General features: G+C 50.4%; 2 protein-coding genes across 6 annotated transcripts; both read right to left on the minus strand.

Moving 5' to 3' along the window:
- Positions 1-451: 451 nt before the first annotated feature.
- Positions 452-6,710, minus strand: LOC131137375 (epidermal growth factor receptor kinase substrate 8-like protein 3). Of its 5 annotated transcripts, none has more exons than XM_058085253.1 (19): positions 6,526-6,596; positions 5,745-6,126; positions 5,472-5,679; positions 4,944-5,372; positions 4,805-4,864; positions 4,574-4,732; positions 3,820-3,969; positions 3,413-3,498; positions 3,188-3,324; positions 2,872-2,984; positions 2,666-2,804; positions 2,518-2,588; positions 2,370-2,444; positions 2,149-2,294; positions 1,595-1,847; positions 1,411-1,524; positions 1,254-1,348; positions 1,046-1,178; positions 452-967 (listed from the first exon to the last, which is right to left on the minus strand). In XM_058085253.1, the coding sequence occupies exons 4-19, from the start codon at positions 5,049-5,051 to the stop codon at positions 926-928; spliced, it is 1,881 nt and encodes a 626-aa protein (XP_057941236.1). In that variant the 5' UTR covers positions 5,052-5,372; positions 5,472-5,679; positions 5,745-6,126; positions 6,526-6,596; the 3' UTR covers positions 452-925. The 5 variants fall into 5 exon arrangements, with proteins under 5 accessions (XP_057941236.1, XP_057941238.1, XP_057941234.1 ...); XM_058085255.1 differs by having other exon boundaries at positions 4,805-4,869; XM_058085251.1 differs by lacking the exon at positions 5,472-5,679 and having other exon boundaries at positions 4,805-4,869; positions 4,944-5,065; positions 6,021-6,126; positions 6,526-6,710.
- Positions 6,711-6,846: 136 nt separating this feature from the next.
- Positions 6,847-9,938, minus strand: LOC131137377 (ATP synthase F(0) complex subunit B1, mitochondrial-like). The gene is made up of 7 exons (XM_058085261.1): positions 9,808-9,938; positions 9,118-9,154; positions 8,885-9,030; positions 8,492-8,655; positions 8,300-8,425; positions 7,717-7,896; positions 6,847-7,048 (listed from the first exon to the last, which is right to left on the minus strand). The coding sequence occupies exons 1-7, from the start codon at positions 9,833-9,835 to the stop codon at positions 6,971-6,973; spliced, it is 759 nt and encodes a 252-aa protein (XP_057941244.1). The 5' UTR covers positions 9,836-9,938; the 3' UTR covers positions 6,847-6,970.
- Between the last annotated feature and the right edge of the window lie 332 nt (positions 9,939-10,270).

The following is a 10,270-nucleotide window of genomic DNA, read 5'->3' on the forward strand; positions in this document are numbered from 1 at the left end:
AATTAGGTAATTAATTAGTTAGTTAAGCTTTGTGGTTTTTAAGGGTGCAGGATTAGCGGATACTGGACTTCAAGTCAAATCTCTGATGGGGTACGGCCTGGTACGCCACTGATGCAGTGAACGCCATCTGAGGCCTCCATCCTGACTTCTGGACGTGGTTGGAGTAGAACCGTCACAAAAACACTCCAGGGCCCGGAGTCCAGGGCCCGGAGTCCAGGGCCCGGAGTCCAGGGCCCGGAGTCCAGGGCCCGGAGTCCAGGGCCCGGAGTCCAGGGCCCGGAGTCCAGGGCCCGGAGTCCAGGGCCCAGAGTCCAGGGCCCAGAGTCCAGGGCCCAGAGTCCAGGGCCCAGAGTCCAGGGCCCAGAGTCCAGGGCCCAGAGTCCAGGGCCCAGAGTCCAGGGCCCAGAGTCAAGAATGAAAAGGGTGTGAATAATCCAAGTCCAAGTCCAAGTGTTTTCCAAGGACACTTTATTAACACGCCTGACTATATGAATATTTAGCATGGTTGTGTTTATAGCTGTACCAATAATTATAGTCATTAGTTGTGTGGATTATTTCAATCATCATGTTAAAAGCGTCTGAACGTCAAGAGGAAGGACCAATAAATGGACCAATATAAGGGGACCAATAAATGGACCAATATAAGGGGACCAATAAATGGACCAATATAAGGGGACCAATAAATGGAGTTAGAATGTTGCCTTCCGGAGTTACCATTCCAACGTTTGGGACCGTCAGGTTTGCTGCACCTTAGGAAGTGAGCCCTGAAAGAAGTTTGGGATGGGTCTGTGGAATTCTGTGGAATTGTGGAAGATCTAGTGTGAGGTTTTCTGTGCGGGTCATTGTGTGTAGCCGCTCTACAGGAGGCCACAAGTCAATAGAAAGGATGGAAGTGGGCCCAGTAGGTCCCCTTAAGGCTGGTCCATCAGTAGCGTCCATCATACGGACCCGAGGGTTCACTGGCCAGCTGCAGGAGAAAAGGCTGAACGTTTGCTGCGGTGATGCACGTGATGGACGTGCAAAGATCTGAAGGTAGACCACTCACCGCGATGGCTGATTTAATGGCCTGGAGCTGGAAGAAGACCTTCCCCCCTTCCTCCGGACACACGGTCCTCATCTCGTCCTTGCCCATCTGCAGGAGCATCCTACCCGTCAGGACCCCCAGGCTGGCGACGGTGCTGCTCCAAAGACGGCACGTTTACGGTCCATCGGGACCAAAGCAACGCTAAGCGATGTTGGAATGTTTCACTCACATTTTGGAGAAGCCTCGGTGCTGCAGCCACGCTCTGACCTCTGCAGGGGAGGAGGCCATGTTTAGGGACGCTGGGCCAGGAGATGCTCGGCGCAGCTGCAATGTGAGACAATCAAAGTCCAGTTGTGGAAAGAAGAACGATGAAGATGCCAGCTCACCATATCCTCCGCTGGCATGCCGCCCCTGATGGGCTCCAGAACATTCTGAGGAACGTTGCCATCCTGCCCACGATCATTGCGCACCAGCCACCATTGCTTAGACCGCTGAAGCACCTGAGGAAGAACCACCTTGTGATGCCCAGTCTCCTCCAGGGCGGTCGACAAGCCACAGGAAGCATCTCACCTCCACCACTTCGCCCTTCATCGCCGTGAGCTCCCTGCTGTTTCGGGCCACGATGTCGTACATGACACGCATGAGGTCACGACCTTCCTTCACGGGCCAGGAGTCTGGTCTCGCTGGGTAGCGCTGGCTGCTGGTCCTGCTCACGTGGTCGTTGTCATAAGCCACCTGGGCACGCCTGGGGGGCGGGGCGGGTGGCTGCCAGCCCCCGTAGAACTCGGGGATGTAGGGGGGGACGTCGGCAGGCCATCGAGACCTGGGGGCGACAGGGGGTGACAAGGGGGTGCTGTTGTGTGCAATGCTCACAGCAGGAGTTAGCATGCTAGCTGGCTAGCATCCAATAATGAGGCCTCGCCAGCGTCACCAAACAAACAAACGGCAGGAAGTCGATCCAAAGACCAAACATTCCTTCCAAAAGCCGTCTGAAGAAGAGGGGTCCCAGATGCAGGACTAAGATGGCGAGTCCCTGGGTAGCTCACCCAGCCTTTAGAGGTGTCCATGTTTGAGTCCGTATCCGGTTTTCCACTGCCCATTAGCACTCAGGAATGTGTTTCTACCTGGGGATGTTCCAGCTGTCTCCCAGAGACCTCCAGAGCTGGTCTTCCTCCGGGCTGACCACCCGCCTGAGCAGCCTCAGGGCGGCCTCCGTCAGCAACGGGGCCACCACGGTGGGGGGCAGGTGCGCATGGAAGTGGGGAAGAATCTAGGCAGGAAAGAGTGGAGGAATGTCGCCGCTGCGGTTTGGTGTTGGAGAAGAGAGCAACCAGGAGTGGCTTACAGTCGCTAAGCTGGTGAAGAAGATGTGGACGTAGTCGGGGGCGCTGGTCTTGGCCAGGGAGCCGTCCAGCTGGCCCTGCGACATCAGCGTAGGGAAGTCATTCCGCCGCATCCGTGCACGGCCGTCACGGGGAATTGGGTGCACTTACCAGCAGATTGAATCCATATTTCAGTTTCTGAAGACAAGAGACAAATTCCTGGGGGGGGGGCAGATGGACGGCTGGACACAAAGCAGCGACACGTCAACATCACGTCCACCGTGTCCACCTGCAGACAACCAACATGCGTGGACCTCACCTGCGCTCTTGGTGTTTTTCTTCTTAAACACGCCCTTCCTTTGGCTCCTACCATCCTGCTGAGGGGGGGGCCCATTCCTGGCAGCTAACACCTTTCCCAGGAAGATCTCCAGGTCATCTAAAACGTGGTTTAAAATGTCCTGCGGGGGACACGTGTTACAGTATGTGCACGTGGCGGGACAGGTACCACGTGGATCTGCTACGGACCGTGTTCCTGTCAGCCTCGGTCTGCTCGGATGCCTCCAGACTGGCGTGGGGGCCGCCCAGATCATGCATTGGCTCCTCTTTGGGGGCATACAGGTGGGGAGGGGGGGTGTCTTCTAATTGGATACAAGGATGGACATATGACTAGACACATGAGATACACCTGCCCCCCTCGAGGAACAGAAGATTCATGAGTCACTTTCCACACGGATAAGAATCCAAAATGGAAGAAACATCTCCCACCATCTCCCACCGAGGAGTAAATAACTAATACTATATGGAATAAAGACACGGCATGCGTGGATTGGCCAAAGTTTACCAGGTTCTCTGTAGGTCCACCGTGGGAGGGGGTACTCTGGGGGAGGCAGCGGTGGTTGGTAGGGTCTTTCTTTCTGCACAGCATGAGCTGCAGCCTGCTGGAAACCTCCAGGAGATCGAGGCCCGATATTATCATGCCTGCAAATTATCACCCCCCCCCCAAAAAAAAAACTGATCAGATTCAGTCCTCATCTGTATCAAGGCGGTCTCAACTGTGCCGGTCTACCTGGGGACTGTCTGGTCGCTGCGTGGCGGCACTCGCTCACCTCCTCTTTGGACAAACTTGTCTAGGTCACGCTTGAGAAGCTCCGCCTGGTTAAACAAATATATACAAATATATACAAATATATGTACTGTACTGTACACACACATATATACATATACACATAAATAGATGGCCACAGCATTTGAGTATGTGGAATCTAAGCTGATGGGGGGGGGGGGGTGCCTGGTGGATTTCTTTGTCTTGTAGATGTTGTAGAGATAAGTGCTGCAATTGAATAAATCATCTCACGGCTCATCTGCAGCATTGGGGTCTCCACGAGACTCCAGTCTGTCCTTCCAGTCAACTCCAGAGGGCAAATGCTCACATCCAACCCCCCCATAGTACCCCCGTAGGATTTCTTGACTCACCCCGGTCTCCTCGCACTGGAAGATGTAGACCTGGGGGAAGCGTTTGCCGCCTTCCCTGGTGGTCACCATCAGAAGAGCATCATAAGAGCAGCTGTCCAACACGGCTCTGGTCTGCTGGATGTTCCTCAGAGGCAGAGCCTCCAGCTCTCCCTGCAGGGTCAGGGGGGTCAGTAGGGGGGGGCACGGCAATGCTGACCTTTAGATCCACTCAGCAACATCACATTAGACCACATCAAGGTATACCAAGGTGCTTTGGTCCTACCAGGTGCTTTGGTCCTACCAGGTGCTTTCTGTTGATCTCAACTCATGGGTACCCAGACCTTAAAATAAGCCTAATTCATAACATTTGCTTTCCTTTGTGGAGATTTTAGTCCACATTTCTGTAGTGTATCCTTCATAAGAGACTTGGATACTTAAAGCGTTACTCAATGATCAGAGTTCATTATATTTGCTTTCCATATCTTCCATTCATTTCTTCTATTACTGCAGATTTTACACTATGATATTTATAACATTATAGAATGATTTCCTTCCATATATTTCCATCTACTGTGTAATAGTATCATTTGTTATGGATATGATAGCAGTGTGGAATATGGCGACCATGTGACCGTACGGCCAATAAGAACGTTTAAGAAGTTGCTTCCAATGTCTCCTCCAAGCCAGCGAGGTCACATGTCCATGGCGGTACGATGCAGGAACCTTTGACCCCGTGACCCATGGCCCCTCCAAGTCAGACATTCCGGTGTCTTACTTTGGTCTCGGTGTCGCAGAGCAGCAGGTATCCTCCTTGCACCTCCAGGATCATCTCCTGAGGCCACAGACGACCTTTGGCGTCCAGCCTCGTGACCTTGGCCACGCAGTCGTCCAGTGACATCAGCTGCTGGCCATCCAGCTCGCAGGTCAGCACGTGCTGCGGGGTCAGAGTGAGGAGTTGTGACATGAAGGTCGGACCGCACACAGATGCGGACGTCCATCAGCGTACCTCCACTCTGGTCTGAAGGTCGTCAGGCTGCCTGGTGAGCACCTCCGAGTACTCCTTTCTCTGCACTGACACACACGCTGCAAGTTCAAAGATGCACTTTTGAATTCAGGACATGATGTTCGATGCCGTGCCAACACACTATAGATGGATTTGCCCGTTGGTCGAGACACGTTTCTTTGAGAGCTCTGAGGTGAAGACCCCCTGTAGTCGTCTTGCTGGAGAGCCCACCTGGAATGAGGGAACTCATCCGGTGGAAAGCTCCTGGAACACAAGAAACGCTCACTGATTCTCAAACTGCAGTTCCATCACCACTGGTGGTACATGAGGAAACTCATTTGGGCCTTGATCTTGTCCTCTCGGTCACAACCCAACGCTCACGACCACAGGTGAGCAGGAGCGGACATCGACCCGTACAACCAAGAAACGCCTGCAGAAGCCAGGGCCTTGAACTTCGGGCTGATCTCATTCACCCCCGGGGTCCTGCCATCGAGGAGCTCTGTGACAACCTCAGCAGCCTCAGGCCTGGAGATAGAAGAGTCCACCATGGAGTTCCAGGACTGCTTCCCCACTGGAAGACATGTCAGGATGGAGGAGGTCTTGGAAGTATTCCTTCCACCGATCCACAACATCTGGAGCTGAAGTCAGCAGCACATCATCTCCACCATACCCGGTGTTCACGGTTCACCGCTTCCCCCTCCTGAGATGGCGGATGGTGGTCCAGAATCTCTTTAAAGCCGCTCTCCATGGCTTCTCCAAACTCCTCCAATGACCTCAGCGACTGCCAAAGCTGCGGCCCGCTCGGCCTGCCGGTACCAGTCAGCTGCCTCCAAAGTCCCATGAGCCAAGAAGGCCTGATAGGACTCCTTCAGCTTCACCTGGTGTCCAGCAACAGGTTCTGGGATTACCACCATGACAGACCCCGACCACCTTACGACCAGACCTCGGATGAGCCTCCTCGCCAATGGAGGCACGGAACACGGCCTGTTTGGACTCCATGTCTGCCACCTCCCTCAGAACATGGCTGAAGCTCTCCCAGAGGTGGGAGTTGAAAGTCCTGACAGGACTGTCAGCCGTTCCCAGTAGAGCTTGACAACAGGTTTGGGTCCGCCAGGTCTTCCCGGCATCCTCCCCCACCAGGGGATGGGTGGACAGCCCCGCCCTCTTAAACATGGCAGCAACAAAGCAAAGGAGAAGCACAAGTCCAAACGTAACTAACCTCGGCGAGTAAGAGAAGGGGCGAGAGTTTCCCAACATTTTCCAACTTCAGTCTTCTTCTTTGTGGCGTTTCAAGACAGGAAGTGTAAAAATGCTTCACGACACACCTGGAGAGGAAGTCATTTCAGTTACACTCAGCGTTACAACATGTCACACACCTTGAATGACAGGCAGGTTCATTGAATGATGCGTTTACAAGCAGGCACTTCCAATCTAAAATAGCAGAGATGAGAGGATTTGCCATCTGAATCCAACTAAAGTCCTTCAATAAAACATGTAAACAGCAGCATTCAGGGTGGATAACATGTTTTATGTCACATTGACATTTCTGACGGTTATTTAGCTTTTACTATTTGACAAAATCTAAGCTAGACATGAAAAACACCAGCACTCTCATGACTGCTACATTTCTTCATTGAACAACTTCCGTGTTCCACAGATGAAAGGCGTAGAAGAACAGCATGGAACGTAAACAACACATAAAAGGTTTGGGGGGGTTCAACTACCTCAGCTTTGCTCCGGTGACATTGCTCTTCAACACGTCTTCTTCACGCAGCGTAGCGCACAATATGGCCTTGACTTCCTGCTCACACGCAGTGATCAAAGATCGCCAGGCTGGGCCTGGTATTGGACGTGGTGTTCGAGGGCGGTGGTGGACGTCATGTTTACTTTCGGTCCAAAGGTGTGCAAAGGTTCAAAGGTGATGAAGATATGAGAAAACACCCTACTTATGCAAGTATTTAGTCATGTGGAATTGCGGACGTCAAAATAGCTAAAGTACACAGGAGTCACACCTTGGAGAAATAAATAGCAAGCAGAACAAAACATGGAATAAGAGAATCATTTATTTGACGACCAGCTGAAGGGGAAAACTGTACACACCCACAATAGTGACAGAAACTGCCCAAGGGCCAATGAGCTTCAAGCGTCCCATCCTGAAGAGAGGACGGTTTAGGCCGTGGCTTTGGACTGAGTGGCTTTGGCCAGAGCCTTCAGGTCCGTGATGCACTTGGCGATGCTCTCCTTCTCCTGAGAACAACCAACCAACAAGTACATGTGACACTTTATGAAGAAATATGACGGACAGGAGAAATTCCTGGTTAGAGTTAGTAGAAAAATGATATTTTCTGTAAAGCCTGGAAGTGTCTGAATGAACAAAACAGATCCCAAAGACATGATTCAGTACGTAGTGGAACATCTGACTCGTGTGTGCCTTTAAGGGCGGGGTCTGGGAAGTGACACGTGTGACGCTACTATTAACCGTGTAGCTAGCATGTCAGGTTAGACAGATGAGTGGAGAAAGCAGTGACTGGCAGGAGTTGTAGCCGACAGCAGCTCGTGTGTGAATGTTCACGTCATACGTGTTCTCAAGTACAATACCCACCGCATGAAGTACACAGACGATGCTGAGGTCTACGCAATGTCTGATTTTTTCTAGTAGGCATTTTTGTGATGCAAATGCACGATGCTTTCGAAGGCGTATTGTTTTGAGAAGCCAAACTCTTTCCTGGACTGTCCCCGGCAACTAGCTGGAACTACTTTCCTCAGCACCCAAATCCCACCAGCACTGGGCTCCGGACACCAAGTGGGGGTGAGTGGTTGCTGGCGGACTGCCCTGCTTATGGGGGTGTCATACACCTTCACGTCAACAACCCCCACCTGTCCCTTTCCAACAGACTAGCTGAGAAGTGGCCTACCTGCTGAGGCGTGATGCTGCCGACAACATTCTTCTCCACCCAGTTGACCATGTGCTCTTGGGCCATGCGGCGCTGCAGATCCTGCAGGGCCACTTGGTAGTCCAGGCGCCTCTTCACCTCATTAGTCACCATGTGCAACCTCTCTCTGTAGTTGGTCTCCAGAATCATGGCCACGTTGTTCTGAGAACAGCAACAAAATTCAATTCATTTTCAATTATGGTTAGAACAACAAAGACGTACTTTGACATGATCAATACAATCAACATGATTAATGAACTGTATTTAAATGAGTCAGTCTTTCCCACTTCTGACTGTTACAATGTAATTCCAGCTTCAGGTCAACAAATCTCTCTGTGACGCAGTCTGTTATGAGAACAGTCTCCAGGTCTCCAGGATTTTTGAGCTAAAACCCAACCCTCACGGCGCACCATGCCTCGACTTCCATCTGTTTATCATCATCTACATTAGCATTCGTCAGTGGTGAGGACGAGGAGCGTCCCACAGGATCGGTCAACCGATACCATCAACAGATATTGGCATAAAAATGTGATATCGGAACATGCAACAAAAGAGGAGAACTTGCCCTCTTTGCGTCGAAGAGCATTGATCGTCCGTCGACTCGCCACTGCTCTTTCTTTTCATCCTCGATGGCCTGCGTCAGCGAGGCGATGGCACCACCCTTCACCTCCTGAGCCTTGGCAACTTTGTCCTGCAGACCAACATGGCTTTGTACAGAGCTGCCATTGTCAACATCTCCAGTAGGATAGCAACCCACCTCGTTCAGTTTGTCAGCAAAAGCCGCCACGCTTGCGCCATACTTTTTGACGCCAAGGACAATGACTGTGCCGACTGAGATGGCAATCAAGGTTTCGTGGTTAATGACGTAGAGTTCCTTGGAGAGCAGGTAGGTGATGAGACCAGCACCCAGCATGTAGGGTCCTAGATGGCAGTTATCCACAGTTCAATGGTCAGCAAGCATATTTTTGGATTCCTATTTTTCTTATTTTCAGTTTCAGTTCAGTTTTGATCAAACTGAATGTTAATTCTTTTGCATATGAACATTATTATATTATTATTATTCTTATAAATTATGGACACACACACACACCGTTCTTGTCTGAGTGTCTGTAAATTTGCTAAACAATGACTGTGGTTATAGCCAACTGACCCGTTACTCCAGTTTTGGGGTACAGGAGCTGGAAAAGCTCCTCTGGGAAGATGCCATGACGGACTTTGCTCCCCGTCTCTGGAAGAGGAGGCACCGGGGCCAGACATTGGGAGGACGTGTGCAGAGAGCCTGAAGCCTGGACCAGCCTGTATGTTATACATAGAACAATAAAGTAACATGACCACATGCTTTTTATTATTTTTATTATTATTATTATTATTGAAACCACATACCCAGCTCCAAGGGGACTGCTGCTTTTAAGGGCATTAGCTGCAAACAAGACCACAAAACAGCTTGAAATATTGGTACATTGTTCCCATCTATGAACCTTATATGACTCGAATATTGGACTGAATTTCTCCCGAGGAAAGTGTCTGAAAAAGACGGCTTGTTGGTTCAAGTACACACCGTCCAAAGTCAATATATATTTGGCACTAGGAGTTTTAGTATGCGACATAAATAGCCTAGCGGAACCTGGGTGCAAAAAACTATTGCTAATTGTTAGCTAGACGTGATTTAATAGCACAGTAGAGTACAAACAGCAGCTTCCAGCTAGCTGTCAAAAGGTGACATAGATGCTAGCTAGCATGCTAAAGACTCGTTTAGCAGTCCAATCAGGACCACGTTGATCAGACACCCGAAGCAAAACACCGCAAAATGGCAAATAATTCCTTACAACGTGTGGTTGGGACCAACTTATTCCACTTAGCCGTTCCGTTATGCTGGCCACTCATTCAACGTGCGGCCTTCACTTTACCCTTCAGCTTCGCAGCCACACAAGCACATTAGCTCATCTTTAGCCGGGTCGTTGTCAAATGGAACAAACCAGATGGAACAAACCAAATGGAATAAACCAGATGGAACAAACCAAATGGAATAAACCAGATGGAACAAACCAAATGGAACCTCACCCACGGTCGTACCTGAAAGTATAACGAGCCTGGACAGCATGTTGTACGGATGGAGGGCCAACTTGTTTGTGCCTTCTATCAGCCCTTCCTTGCCCTTCTGCACAGACTGCCTCAAGGATGGCGGACAAACGAGAAGTGGCAACGAAACCTCGCGAGATCGTTTACGACTTTGGCGCTGTTACAAAAACAACCACTAGATGGCAGCGGTCGCTTGAAGCAGCTTGACGTGTGCTTCATTTTCTCGCACTGTCAAAGAAATACGACACAAAGTAGTTTGTCAAGTCAAATAAATGGCTCGTCGTGTTCGGACTTTAAACATTTAAACACAAATCCATTTCAAACTGAAAATATATCGACACCACCTCCAACGAGCATAGGTGGTTTTAAAGAACACAAAAATGGCTGTATTTTTTCACAATTAAGACTTAAACTGCTTTAAAAATGCTCCTACATTTTCATTCAACCCGAATAAGAC

Source organism: Doryrhamphus excisus, chromosome 10 (assembly GCF_030265055.1).
Source record: "Doryrhamphus excisus isolate RoL2022-K1 chromosome 10, RoL_Dexc_1.0, whole genome shotgun sequence".
NCBI classification, from domain to species: Eukaryota; Metazoa; Chordata; class Actinopteri; order Syngnathiformes; family Syngnathidae; genus Doryrhamphus; species Doryrhamphus excisus.

Excerpts from the sequence above, each read along its gene's own strand:
- LOC131137375 (XM_058085251.1), bottom strand. The coding sequence starts at position 6,058 with ATGTTGGGAAACTCTCGCCCCTTCTCTTACTCGCCGAG. Across the intron at positions 2,805-2,871 it reads CCGAGGCTGACAGGAACACG|GACATTTTAAACCACGTTTT; the intron begins GTCCGTAGCAGA and ends TGTCCCCCGCAG. Across the intron at positions 968-1,045 it reads CCATTAAATCAGCCATCGCG|CTGGCCAGTGAACCCTCGGG; the intron begins GTGAGTGGTCTA and ends TTTCTCCTGCAG.
- LOC131137377 (XM_058085261.1), bottom strand. The coding sequence starts at position 9,835 with ATGCTGTCCAGGCTCGTTATACTTTCAG. Across the intron at positions 9,155-9,807 it reads CAGGCTCGTTATACTTTCAG|CTAATGCCCTTAAAAGCAGC; the intron begins GTACGACCGTGG and ends TCTTGTTTGCAG. Across the intron at positions 8,656-8,884 it reads CCCCAAAACTGGAGTAACGG|GACCCTACATGCTGGGTGCT; the intron begins GTCAGTTGGCTA and ends ACTGCCATCTAG.